General features: G+C 39.0%; 1 protein-coding gene across 1 annotated transcript; it reads right to left on the bottom strand.

Moving 5' to 3' along the window:
• Positions 1-689: 689 nt before the first annotated feature.
• On the bottom strand, positions 690-10,465 carry LOC101789152 (olfactory receptor 1L3). Its single transcript, XM_063256232.1, is given in 5 exon segments — positions 690-725; positions 727-1,681; positions 2,083-2,155; positions 2,919-2,990; positions 10,339-10,465. Coding segments are annotated over 5 exon segments (1,263 nt in total).
• Between the last annotated feature and the right edge of the window lie 4,263 nt (positions 10,466-14,728).

Here is a 14,728-nt window from a genome sequence, read left to right as displayed (position 1 = left end):
CATTTCTGATTATATGGAAGAAGGCTTCTTTATTCTGAAAAGAAAAAGGCAGATAAAATAGAAAGTAAAAATACAACGTTTTCTATACAGAAGATCCCACAGGAAAAGTTCAGGGAGTAAACAAGTTGGGCACAGGAAAGGAAAGAAGAGACACTCAAACACATGTGGGAGCCATAGAACTATCTTACTAATGGTTGGGTGGTTGGTGTGTTTGTTGGTAAGCTTTTAATCAGAAACCCAGAACATGGAATCCTTGTGAAAAACATGGCATAGTTCTATCATGGTGCGATGAAGGGACACAGATTCTTCTGTTGAGGAAATTCTTAGATTGATGGGGAAAGTGTGCTTGCATGCGACCACATGCTCACACACACGTGCTAAATTTTTTAGACAGCATCAAACAGAACAGGATGTATGCACAAATATCTTTGAAAATATTTCATATAAATGTTTCCCCAAATTCTTTAGTAATTCAAATGACCAAATTTGGCTGAATTCATAAACTGAAATACAAAAGTTGCTAAAGAAACATAGAATGAATCAAAGGAATATGATTTTCTGAGATGGAGAAAAACTGTGGGATGGTTACTGTGCATTTACTGAATGACAGACAAGTGGCAGCTACAATTGATGAGAGAACAGCTCTACACAACCTACTTGCGTATCACACACACTCGTACCACTTGCTGTTAGGGTTCCTGGGCTTTATTGGTTTTTGTAGAAGAAAAATCTATCTATTTGATACTTAACCTTGTTTATTACCTTCTCTATACCCTGCTTCATGTCTTTGTTTCTTAAACTGTAGATAAAGGGGTTCAACATTGATGTTAGAACTGTGTAGTTGACTGTTGCAATTCTGTTCTTGACAGTATATCTGGACAAAGGCTGAAAATAAACGTAGCCAATGCTTCCATAAAACAGGCTCACCACAGTGAGATGAGAGCTGCAGGTGGAGAAGGCTTTGCATTTTCCAGAGGCTGAAGGAATCTTGAGAACAGCAATGAGGATTCTCAAGTAAGAAATGAGGATGCAGACAAATGGAAGCATCACAGAGGCCAGTCCTTCTGTCATGGCCACCACTTCATTAACAAAGGTGGAGGAGTGAGATAATTTCAGAACAGGGTTGACATCACAAAAAAAGTGATGGATAACATTTGAAGCACAAAAAGTGAGCTGACTTGCCAGGAGGACATGCAGGAGGGAGTGGAGAGAAGAGAAAGTGATGCAGAAGACCAGCAGCAACATACAGCACCTGTGGTTCATAACAGTGACATAATGCAAAGGGTTACAAATTGCTACATAGCGATCCATGGCCATAGTTGCCAGGAGGTAACTGTCTATGTTTCCAAAGACCAGGAAGAAATACATCTGTGTCAGGCATTCAGCATAGGAAATGGTCTTTTTCTCTGATAAGAAGTTTGCCAGCATCTTAGGGACTATGACTGTTGTGTAGCAAATATCTGCAAAGAACAAAATGCTTAGGAAGAAATACATAGGGTTTTGGAGTTGAGGATCAGAGTGGATAGCCGAGATGATGATCAGATTGCCCAATAGGGTCACCAGGTATATGATAAGAAAGAGGGCAAAGAGTGGCTTCTGGTCCTCAGGTCTAGAAGAGAGTCCCAAGAGGATGAATTCCGAGAGTCTTGACACATTGCACATTCCACAGGCTGGTATGCACCTATGGTAAAAACATTGTCAAGGAATGTTTTTGTGTCATGTGCAACATGCATTGTCCCATCTTGTTCTCACATGGAATAGTTCTTACTGGACATTTTACTCTGGTATTTATTATTTCACCTGAGTATGGAGAGATCAGAACAGAATCCCTTCTCTGTATATATTTGAGACCTAGTTTAGTCTGTTGGGGCTACTATAATAAAATTTAATAGCAGAGTGGTTTAAACAATACATGTTTATTTCTCACAGTTCTGGAAGATAAGAAGTTCAAGATCACAGTACCAGCAGATCTGATATCTGGAGAGGACTTGCTTCCTGGTTTTCAGATGGCCATCTTCTCTTGTATCTTCACATGGGAGAGAGCATAGAGGGAGCAAACTCTTATTATAAAGGCACTAATACCATCGGCAGGGGTCAGTCTTCATGACCCATTTGCCTTCCAAGGCTTGGATTTCAAATACCATCACATTAAGGGCTAGAGTTTTCACATGAATTTTGAGTGAACACAATAATTCAACCCATACAAATATTTATAAAAAAGATACAAAGGGAAGAGAGAGTAAGCAAGAGATGGAGGAATAAGCAGGAGAGGAGTTCAGGAAGTGACTGATCCCTTTCACTCTATAGCTAATAATTGTGGGCACCACTGACTATGAATCAGATTCAGGTCATCTTCTGGTTAAAGATTTTCAGTGGTTAACACGTCTTGATAATGAGATAGCTATCTCATCTAACTTGCAGTTCATAAATAACTTTTCTTTGGTTATTATTTTTTGGTTATTTTTTTTGTGCAAGACTAGCTCCTTGCATATGCTGTGTAAGTTCCCTACCATTGATCTATATCCCAGCCCAAATAAATAACTTTCTTATAAGTTGAAATTTTTCTTTCCACATCATTTACAATGGATGCAGTAAAGTTACCTAAGCATACTGAATTGAATATACAAAGCCACTGAGAAAAAAATTAGAGAAGGGGAGAAATGGTGAACTTGTATGAGAAAATTCTCTTCCAAACTTTCTTTCACAGAAGCTGAAAGTCATGTCCTGAGGTCAGGGAAATGTGACTCAGAACAAGACTTGGTTGAAGAAAGAGTCAACTTTAGAGACTGGATATAGGAAATGGAATTAAGATGAACATAAATGAACTCTCTTAGTTAGTGTCCAGTGATGAATAACTCTCTCTCTGAGATATGATATTTATGCCTTCTTGCCATGTATCCGCAGAGCTGTTTTCTTACCTGGAAAGTACATATGTCTCTTCTCAGGTATACATTCCACTTTTTTTGGTTTCTGTTTCATGCAGTGATCAGCTGAAAACAAGACAGAGTGGTGTCAAGAAACAACATGCAGAAATCATTAGAAAACCTAATTCTTGAATCCGAATGCTCCCTTCCTTGGCCTTGTCACATTCACAGGCTGTGGATATTTACACTCTTGGCTTCCCCTTAGGGGTTCTTCTGAGAGACTGCCACTAAATCTCTGGTGTGTGGAGAGGAGAAGAGCAATGAAATAAGCACCCATCAACTCTACAGAATTGTCGAGGGACCTGGAGGAATTACTGGTCTTCCTCCCCAAGTGGCCTACATCCATCTCCTTGAACCTCCAGGTTTAAAGTGCAACACCTGCTTAGACGGTCTAGGCATCCAAGACAGACAATACTTTGGTGTAGTTGGTTCTTTTAAGCCATCCCAAGGTCAGACGTGTTGATATTTGGATGCAGTTTTCCCTTTAAACCTACACGACTAGGACTGGGTTCCCCTTTATTGCCTCTATTTCTCCAAAAGGCAACTAACTGCCCAGAGTTACTTTTGTCTCAACCTCCCAATTTTGGATGCAAACTATTCTCTGTGACCTTATGACTGTGCGCTTTAATAAAAGGTACTGTCATAACCTTTGAACCCAACCTTAGTCACGCTTTACTTATTAGGTAGTCTCCAAGTCTGCTGTTCAGATATTTGGTTGCCACTTCTCACTTTCACTACTAGGGGATGCTAGCAGCTTTAGATCTTTTACTCTTCCTTACACCTAATCGTACACGTCAATGTCCCTAATGCCCTGCGGGAAACATATTGCTTATTTTCAGTCACATTCTGACTTTTGACTATGTCTTTAACCACTTTACTTTGCTTCTATTTCCCTCCAGATTTACTGACGTATAATTAACAGATATGAATTTTATGTATTCAAACTGTGTAATATGAATGATTTGATTTAGTTTATATATGTATATATTATGAAATGACTACCAGTGAAATTAATTAACACACCCATTAACATACCTAGTTATTATTTTTTAAAACGTTTTTATTTTAAAGAGAATAAAACAAAGAGGACAGAACAAAGCAAATCAGAACAGAACAATGCAAGAAGCATAGCACTTCACAACCAGACAACCAGACATCAACAGTAGCTATAGTAATGTCTCTTTTCTTTGAAATAGTTGAGCATACCTTTATACACAATAATATCCAACATAACAAAACACTATAAAACCATTCAAAAGAGTAAAAGCATTACAGGACTTCAAAACCAAATTATAAGAAATGAACAATTGCTACTATAATGTCTCATTTTCCTGAAAAATTTTGTCTATATCATCACACATAATAAAATCAAATAAACCACAATAGGACAGAACCAATCAAAACAGAAAAACAAAAACATGGTAGGACTTCAAAACAAGATGATTGTAAATCAGCAATGACTACCATAATGTTTTCTTCAAAATAGCTGTTCATACCATCACACGTATTTATTAGGTAATCTCCAAGTCTGCTGTTCAGATATTTGGTTGCCATTTCTCACTTTCACTACTAGGGGACTACTAGGACATCACACATAATAAAATCAAACAAAACAGAATAACACCACTCAAAAAATGAATGAAAGCATTATAAGGCTTCAAAGCAATATAATAGGAAACCCTGACTTCTATAATATATCCCATTATATTCAAAATAGGTACCCTACTATCTGACAGCATAAACTCTAACAAAACAAGACAAAAGAAAGCTAAACCTAACAAAATTGTGTAAACAATGTAAGAGTTCAAGATAAGACAATAAGAAATTGATAGTAGTTTCCACCTTTCCCTCCCAGGTGTTTCCTCCCCTTTTGTCTTACATTAACTATTTTGCCTTTGGATCCCCAAACAAAATAGTGTTTGAATGGTTTTATAGTGTTTTGTTATGTTGGATATTATTGTGTATAAAGGTATGCTCAACTATTTCAAAGAAAAGAGACATTACTATAGCTACTGTTGATGTCTGTTTCTTATCCTCGGGTTCACATGTATGAGTTTGAACTGTTTCAGCCATGAACATGATCTCCAGTTGTGTCTATTTACCTACAGAAGCCTTGAGATTTCTCTACTTTATGGCTAGGTAGCTTTCCATTGCATGAAAATAGCATATCTTTCTTATCCATTCTGCAGTTAATGGGCAAATTACTCTCGTTTTTTTTTTTTTTTTTTGGTCTCTGGTCACATGGAACATTTGTTTTCTCTCCTTTGATTTTCAGTCTATGAATTTCCTTTCCAGTTAAATGTGTTTCTTGTGTACAGTGTATCAATGGATCTTGTTTCTTGATCCACTTTCCCTGTGTTTCTTTTTATTGCTAACCTGAGGCTGTCTACATTAATGGTTACAACCAGCATACATTTTGTCTTTGCCACCCTGCTATCTTCCTGTTGGATCTCCACTTTTCCCCTTCATTCAGTTGCCTGTCTTGTTTGGTGATCCTCCTCTGCTGCTCTTCCTGGAACCATTGTCAGCTTTATCTCTCTCTATCATATTCTCTGTAGGGTTGGCTTGATAGTCATGAATTCCTTCAGTTGTTCTTTATCATGAAAATATCTTATTTTTCCATCAAATTTTGAAGGAGAGTTTGCTAAGTAGATCAATCTGGGTTGGAAGTTGTTTTCTTTCAGGGTATGAAGCACTTCACTCCAGACTCTCCTTGACTTGATGGTTTGTGTTGATAAGCTGCTGTGATTCTGATTGGTTTTCCTTTACAGGTGATCTGTCTCTTTTCTCTAACAGCTTTTAATATTCTGTTCTTGTGCTGAATTTCTGGGATCTTGATTATTATATGTGTTGATTTACTTTGGTTATGGCTAGTTGGAGTCTTATATGTCTCATTTATCTGCATGCCAGGTCCATTTCCCATGTTTGGGAAGTTTTCTTCTATTACTTCTGTGAATATCCTTTTTTTCTTTTTAAAATTTTATTTAAGGAGGTAAAGAAAAAACAGAAAAAGGGTACAAGTTATATAGAATTTCAGAAAAAATAAGCAGTAGGAAATCACTAGTTAATAGATTACATATGGTCATCTTAGAAATAGTTGTTCAAGTTACAAAATTAAAGCATTAAAGTGGACATTTAAACAGTGAGACTGCAAACAGTTCTGTTCAATGATCCTTCAAAACTCAGTAATATGGTTATCTATCTTATACACTTAAATATACATGCAGTCATATCCTTTAGAGCACTTTCTTTTCCTCTCTTTTTTATAATGACAATTACACATTTTGGGTTCTATTACTCCCACAGTTCTTATTACTTTTTTTTGAAGAAAATAAAACCAAATGTGACATAACAAAACAGAGTCAGTCAAGTCAAAAGGATGGACATAATACATACTGAAAAAACAGAATGCAAGGTGATCAACAATTACCATAATGCCTCTTGCTATCTTAAAAAGAATTGCCTATATCATCAGTTATAATAAAATTGAACAAAACAGTAAAGAACAAAACCAATAAAACCAAAACATTGGAGACATTACAGGACTTCAAGGGAAGATGGTAGTCAATCCAGAATGGGCATCATAGTGAACCTTATTGTCTTCACAGTTGTTGCCTATACTCTCAAACTTGGTACTATCAAGCAAAACAGAATAGAGGAAAATCAGTCAAAACAAGATGGTGAGAGCCATACAGGGTTTCAAATCAAGTTAATAGGAAATCAAAGTGGGTTACTATAATATATCTTGCTATTTTTTATTTACTTTTTCCCTTAATTAAAAAGATAAAAAAGTAAATAATAAAAAAGGAGATTGAGATAAAAGAGGACATAACAACAAAACAGCACAGATCAGAACATAACCATTTAAACAAAATAGTGTTTCACAAGATATCCCGACATAAAAGTAGTTACCATAGTGTCTTAGTTACTTTTTACTTGTTGCTGAGACAAAATACCTGAAGCCCAAATTTTGGAAAGGAAAGGCTTATTTCTTACAGTTTTTGGAGGGTTCAGTCCACACTCAGCTGGCTCCAAGGCAGGCAGGCATGGCTGGGCCGCAGTTCATGGTGGCTGCAAACAGCAAGCAAGAACCAGCAAAGAGCAAGACACACCTTCTTCTTGCCATTACATTACATCCTGGCTCCACCCCTATGTGGGTGGAGCACTGACACCATCAATCCAAGCACTATGCAATGAACCATCACAAATGCACAATGCAAACTCATGAGGCCTGGGGAACGCAGACATAAACCATGACACATAGTGTCTCTTTCCTTGAAACCTTTGAGTATAACTTCATATACTGTAGCATCAAACATATCAAGACAATGTAAAACCATTCACGAGAATGACAGTATTACAGGGTATTTAGAACCAACTAACAGAAAATGAACAATGGTTTCTGTATAATCTCCTTGTCTATAAAAGTTTTTGTTTATATTATCATATATAATAAAATCCAATAAGATAAAACATGTTAAGACTGATCGATACAGAAGAACAAAAGCTTGATGGGACTTCAAAACAAGATGATATTAAGTCAGCACTAGCTATTATGATGTCTTGTTTTCTCCAAAGTAGCTATTCCTACCATCCAACCTTCTCTGCCACATTTCTGTTGAGCTCTTTTTCTGTCATTAGTTGTCAGTTTTTCTTCTTCATTTTGCTTTCTGCTCCATTGATTGTGGCCTGTCTGCCACTATTTCTGGAATCTTGGTATTTTTCTCTTTTAGAATGTCCTGCAGTATTCTCTGTAGAGTTGAATTGGTGGTTGCAAATTCCCCTAGTTCTTCTTTATTCTGGAAGCACCTTGTTTCTCCATTAATTTCTAGGGACAGTTGTGCAGGATATATCAATCTTTGCTGGAGGTTATTGTCTTTCAAAGCTTGAATTATTTCCCCCCATGCTCTTCGTGATTTGATGGTTTGTGCCAAGAAGTCTGCTGTAATTCTGATGGGTGTTCCCTTGTAAGTGATCTGTTTCTTGTCTCTGACAGCTTTTAATATTCTGTTCTTATATTGGATTTCTGGAATTTTGATTATTATATGCCTGGGTGTAGTTCTGTTTGGGGTCCTGTATGCCTCATACATCTGAGTATCTTTACCTTTTGCTAAATTAGGGAAATTCTCCTGGATTATTTCTGTGAATAGCTTTTGTAATTCATTTGTTTGTGTCCCTACTTCTTCCTTTACATTCTTAATTCTTAAGTTATAGATCCTCTTATCATCTTCTGGCCTTTGTATTATTGCTATTTGTTTCCTTGTTATTTTTAAGAAGTTTTTCATTTCATGCTCCCACATTACAAATCTGTCCTCCAGTTTATATAATCTATCCTTAGTTTCTTTCAAGCTGTTATGCCAGCTTTCAATAGAGTTTTTAGTTTCCTGGTAATCTCTTTGAACCTGCTTCACATATTCTATGTTTTCTCTATTTTCCCCATCAAACAATTCTCCCTTTTTTTCTGTTCTTCCATTGCACCATCTGTTTTTTCTTGGGTCGTGCCTAGCATTTCTCTAACTATTCTACTTATATCTTGCTTTACTTCATTAAATACTTCACTTTTGAACTTGTCTATGAGGCTCTGGAGATATCGCTTTATGTCTATTGGTGCCGTGTCTGATATTGCATGTTTTCTGTCCTCATTCTCCTTTGCATTTACCTTTCCTGGATCAGTGTTCTCAGGATTGGGGACCGAGGACCCTTTCTTGTTGCCTCCTCTTCTCATATTATTTGTTCCTTCCATATGGGCATATATAGGAGGCCCCATTTCTTTCTTTGTGGGTTACAGTTTGCTTGACTCTGCCAGCTAGGTGTTCCTGCCCACTGCAGTGTACTAGGGAGACACAGACCAGGGCAGCATATGCTGGGCCCGCCCTTCTAGGTCAACCTACTGAAGGTTTCACTGCTAGGGTGCACCACCAGGTGCAGGGACCTGGTTTGGGCTAGCCTACTGGGTCTTAGTCTGTGACTTCATCCAGGTCAGGCAGTCCCCACCAATCCCGCTTGAGAAGGGGATATGCTACTAAAGTCACTGCAGTGTCCTGTTCTGGCTAGTCTGCCTAGTCCCAGAATGTCCTCTGTTGGAGTCTCCTCGTCTATGGAATGGTCTCCTTTCCTCTCACTCACTGCAGGTTGATGCAGGGCTCCCCGCCAGTCCTGCTCTCAACTCGATTAGTTGATTCCCACTCTCAGAACTTTTGCATCACTATTCTTGCTGTGCCAGTCAGACGCAGCAGCAGTGGCAGGAAATTCAAATTGCAGTTTCCAGAGGCCCGGGTTCCAGTTTTGGCACTGAGATTTTATCTGTTCCAGTCATAGCATTGGGATTGCATTTCCAGTTGGTTTCTTTCAGCTTAGTTCATTCCTGGTTCAGCAGAGTATATCTCCCCTTGCTTAGGACTCCCCACACCACACCATTCCTGGATTCTAAGCTGGCTATCTCAGAGAGACTCGATAGCTGCTGTTATCTATCTGCTATGTTCTCCTGGAAGTCCTGAATATCCTTTTAATTTCATTTGTGTTGACCCCTGCCTTCTTACTGATACCCATCACTCTTAAATTATGCTTCTTTGCATTATCTTGCATCTGTTGTTATTTCCTGATTCCATGTTATTTTTAAGAAATCTTTCTTTCACAATCACAAGCTTCAATCCTATCTTCAAGTTTGAAAGTCTATCTTCAGACTCTTTCAGGTGGTTTTGCCAGCTTTTGATTGATTTCCTGCATTTCTCTTTGAATCTGTTTCATGCATTGTAATTCCTTTCTACATTCCTTCAAGGTTTCTGTCATTTTCCTATGCTCCTCTTTTTTGTCTATGTCTTCTTTAGACCTGCTGAACAATTCTTTCATATCTTTGTGATTTTTTTATTTTATCTGAGACACTATTTCTGATTTTACTGCTTATACAACCTCATGAAATTGTTTTCTTACTTCAGTTGCTATCCTCTTAGAGATTTCACATGTGGGACTTCTGTTTTCTTCCATGACTGTATCTCCCAGACTTACTATGTGTGGACTAAAGGTCTGAGTTTGCCTTTTGCTCCTTCATCTTAACATTCTCCTGGGTTCCTCCCAACAAGCTGGTTGTGGAGCCCCAGGCACTTCCCATGTTGACTGCCCCTAGGCACTGTTGGGGGAATGCGACAGGTACCTGGATTCCTCTAATTCCAGATTTACAGGCAAGTAGCAGGGCATGGAGTGGGTTTCTCCAGACTTATGCAGCTACACTGGGGCTTCACAGATGATCAGGGGTGCATGGAGGTGGGGCTGCTTCTCTCAGCCTGTGTGTCTACACTGGGACTCCTGTGATAGTGGAAGACACAAAAGGATGTGTTTGTCTGATTCTGCTAGTGGGTGATTGCTACCTGAGGGAATCAGGGGCCTCCAATGATGACTTACGATGCACAGGGCTTACCTGGCGGTATGCCCTGCTCCTGCTGGCTGTCTGCAGGAGGGACCCCTTCCAGTGGCAGCTCCCTGAAGGTAAAGGCATATCTGCTGGTTCTCTCTACCCATACTGGCCACCTGCAGAATGTGGCCATTTGGTATCAGTGCACAGCAGGCAGAGGAGGATCTCTCTGTCCCCCACAGCCTGCACAGAATGTGTGGAAGGAAAGGCCTTCCAGCGGTGGTGCCTGGCAGACAGAAACAGATCTTCTGGCTATCTCTGTCTGCACTGGGCATGCAGAGGAAAAGGCCTTCTGTTGGTGGCACCTGACAGGCAGAGGCAGATCTTCTAGCTCTCTGTACCTGCACTGGGCATGCAGAAGAAAGGGTCTAGTTATCATTTCGTATAATGTGTACATGAAGGTATGTGCATGTATGTGTGGGTATGGTAAGAATACTTTATGTTTACTGTTCTAGTAAATTTCAATTAAAGTTCAGTGTTATTAACTATATTTGCCATGTTGTATGCCAAATCTCCAGGAGTTATTTATTTTATAATTGAAAGTGTATTTTTCTTTTCTTTTTTTTAAAATTAAATAATTTTTTAATGAATAAGGGAGAGGGCCATCGGTGTGCAGAGGAGGAGCTGGGCGGATCTGGAGTGCCTGCAGAAGCCCCTTCCTTTGTCTGGAGGACTGAATATCTCTGCAAGCAGGGAGGGATCGCAGGTTCCTGAGGCACCTCGGCCTGTGGTGAGTGCCCAGCACACACTGCCCAAATCTCAGACTGTTCCGGACTCCCCAGGCTTCTGGGTGCAGTGAAGTGGAGCAGTGGGTTAGAGGCCACTACATCCGCCTCCCCATCCCGGCTACACTTGGAGGTCTGCTGAGCTCCCGACGGGTGGGCAGGACCACACTATCCCCCCCCCCCAAGCCCAGCCTGTTTTGCTGCCACGCCTAGCCATCTGTGTGCAGAGGAGGGGATGGACGGATCTGGGGTGCCTGTATTGCCCTCTCTGTGTGTCTGGAGTACTGTGGATATCTCTGCAAGCAGGGAGGGTCCACAGGCTCCTGAGGCACTGCGGCCTGTGGTGAGTACCCTAACCCGGCTGCAATTGAAGAGCTGTGGAGCTTTCAAGAGGCAGGTGGGTGCACAGTGTCCCTGAGGCCCAGCTTGTCTGGAACTGCGGAGTTCTGAACAAGCAGAGGAGGGCCATTGGTTCTGCAGGCCCAAGGGCTTGGGGTAGCATGGTGCCAGAGTCTCAGTAGCTGCAAATATAGAAGGGGATTTTTAACAGATTCTGAGGAAGCTTTCAAATAACACTTGAAACACAGAAATACAGGAAAATGACAAAACTAAAGACCAAATTACAACCTCAAACCTCCAGCCCATCTCAGGAAACCCTAGGAGGAATGTATTTAGAAGAAAATATATCCCATCCACCTCATATATCAGACACAATAGCTACTGAAGTTGACAAGCAACTCCAGGAAGCTTTAAAGAAATTCAAACTTGAAATAATTTCCCAGATAAAAGAAGAAATGATAAAAGAAATGAAAGAGATTCTAAATATATCTAAAGAAAACACAGATAAAAAATTGGAGGAACTAAACAAAAAGAATCCCTAGACAAGCAATATAAGAAACAAAGAGAATACATAATGCAGATGCACAGAGATATACAGGAAATAAAAAACTCCACTGAAAGTTGTAAAAACCGCCTTAATGAAAGTGAAGATAGAATTTCAGACCTTGAAGACAGGATTGCAGCTAGTGAACAGGAAAGGAAAGATCTTTTGAAAATAACAAGGAACCAGGAAACAACAATTCAACAACTGCAAGAAGATGCAAAGAAGAATAACATAAGAATGATAGGGATTAATGAAAGAGAGGGAGACAACATGAAGGATGTCAGGAGGATATTTAGAGAAGTAATAGCTGAAAATTTCCCAAGCATGAGATCAGAAACTGACATCAGGATCAGTGAAGCATATAGAACACCAAATAGTCATAACCAAAATAAAACTACACCCAGAATATAATAATCACCATCCCAGAAATCCAACACAAGAATAGATTATTAAAAGCTGTCAGAGAGAAAAGACAGATCACTTATAAAGGAAAACCTATCAGAATCACAACAGACTTCTCATCACAAACAATAAAGTCAAGAAGAGCATGGAGTGAAGTATTCCAGATCCTAAAGCAAAATGATTTCCAACATAGACTGATATATCCTGCAAAACTATCATTCAAAATAGATGGTGAAATACGATACTTCCATGACAAAGAACAGCTGAAGAACTTCATGAACACCAAACCAACCCTGTAAAAAATATTGAAAGACAGTTTAGATACACAAAGGAAAAAACCACTAAGCAAAACAAATAATTAAACAGAACAGAAAGATAAAGATGAAACAGCAGAGAGATAAGATTCCTACAATTAACCAACATTTAACAGTAAAAACCATTAATGTAAATGGTCTCAATGCACCAATCAAAAGAAACAGACTAGCAGAATGGATCAAGAAACAAAATCCAACCACATGCTGTTTACAGGAAACCCATCTAACCCAGAAGGATACTCACAGACTGAAAGCCAAAGGATGGAAAACAATTCTTCATGCAGCAGGAATCCAAAAAAAGGCAGGAGTAGCCATTCTGTTTGCAGACAATGTGAACTTTAAACCAACAATGACCATAAAGGACAAAGAAGGTCACTACATACTTGTAAGGGGAAAACTCCAAGAGGAAGAGATAACCATCTTAAATATATACGCACCAAACTCCAGAGCACCCAGTTATATAAAACAATTATTAACAGAAATGAAAACTCAAATTATCAGTAACACAATTGTAACAGGAGACCTTAATACACCACTGACACCAAGGGACAGATCAACCAGACAGAAAATGAGCAAAGAAATAACAGAACTGAATCACACTGTGAACAACTGGGTTTGATAGACATATACAGAATGTTCCACCCAACAACATCAGAATACACATACTTCTCAGCAGTACATGGATCATTTTCTAAAATAGACCATATATTAGCTCACAGAACATATTTAAGCAAATGCAAAAAAGTTGAAATCATCCCTTGCATATTATCGGATCATAGCGCTCTGAAATTAGAAATTAATGACAAAAGATACTGCAAAAATTCCACAAACACATGGAAACTAAATAACACACTCTTGAGTAATCAGTGGGTCACAGAAGAAATTAAAGAAGAAATTAAACAATACCTAAAAGAAAATGAAAATGCAGATACAACTTACCGGAATCTGTGGGATGCAATGAAAGCCGTTCTGAGAGGAAAATTTATTGCACTGAGTTCCCACATCAGGAAAACAGAACGAATACAAATAAATAACTTGATGCTACACCTCAAACAGCTAGAAAAAGAAGAGCAAGTCAAGCCCAAAGCCAAAAGAAGAGAGGAAATTATAAAAATCAGAGCAGAAATCAATGCAATAGAGACTAAGACAACAATCCAAAGAATCAACGAATCAAAGAGTTGGTTCTTTGAAAGAATAAATAAAATCGATAAGCCCCTAGCCAACCTTATTAAAAAAAGGAAAGAAAAAGCTCAAATTCATGCAATAAGAAATGAAAAAGGAGAAATCACTACAGACCCAATAGAAATACAGGACATCATCAACACCTATTTTGAAAACCTCTACTCTCAAAAGTTTGATAACACAGAAGAAATAGACAGATTCTTAGAAGCATATGAAGTGCCAAAGCTAGATCAAGAGGATGTAAAACTGTTGAGTAACCCAATCTCTGTTACTGAAATTGAAAATGTAATTAAGTCCTTACCCACCAAGAAGAGCCCAGGCCCAGATGGATTCACTGCAGAATTCTACAAGAAATACAAAGACCTAATGCCGACACTCCTCAAACTATTCAATGAAATTGAAAGGGAAGCAATCCTTCCTAAGTCATTCCTGGAAGCAAATATTACTCTAGTACCAAAACCTGAGAAAGACCCAACTATAAAAGAGAACTATAGACCGATCTCCCTAATGAACACAGATGCAAAAATCCTCAATAAAATATTGGCAAATAGGATCCAGCAAATCATCAAGAAGATTATACACCATGACCAAGTGGGATTCATTCCCGGAATGTAAGGATGGTTCAACATACGCAATTGAATAAATGTAATCCACCATATCAATAAAGCCAAAAATAAGAATCACATGATCATTTCTATAGATGCAGAAAAAGCCTTCGAGAGCAGTAGCTGGGCAGATCTGGGGTGCCCTCATCGGCCTCTCTGCGTGTCTGGAGGACTCTGGATATCTGCGCCCAGACTGCTGGAGTTCCCCCAGGCTTCCAGGTGCAGTGAAGGAGAGAGGTGGGTTTGAGGCTTCCACATCAGCCTCCCCATTCCCGGCTTCACTTG

This window comes from Cavia porcellus, unplaced genomic scaffold (genome assembly GCF_034190915.1).
Source record: "Cavia porcellus strain 051 isolate PalLab524CR breed Dunkin Hartley unplaced genomic scaffold, mCavPor4.1 scaffold_1, whole genome shotgun sequence".
Lineage (NCBI taxonomy): Eukaryota > Metazoa > Chordata > Mammalia > Rodentia > Caviidae > Cavia > Cavia porcellus.
The sequence above is the reverse complement of the archived record's forward strand: the minus strand, read 5'-3'. Positions and strand labels throughout refer to the sequence as shown.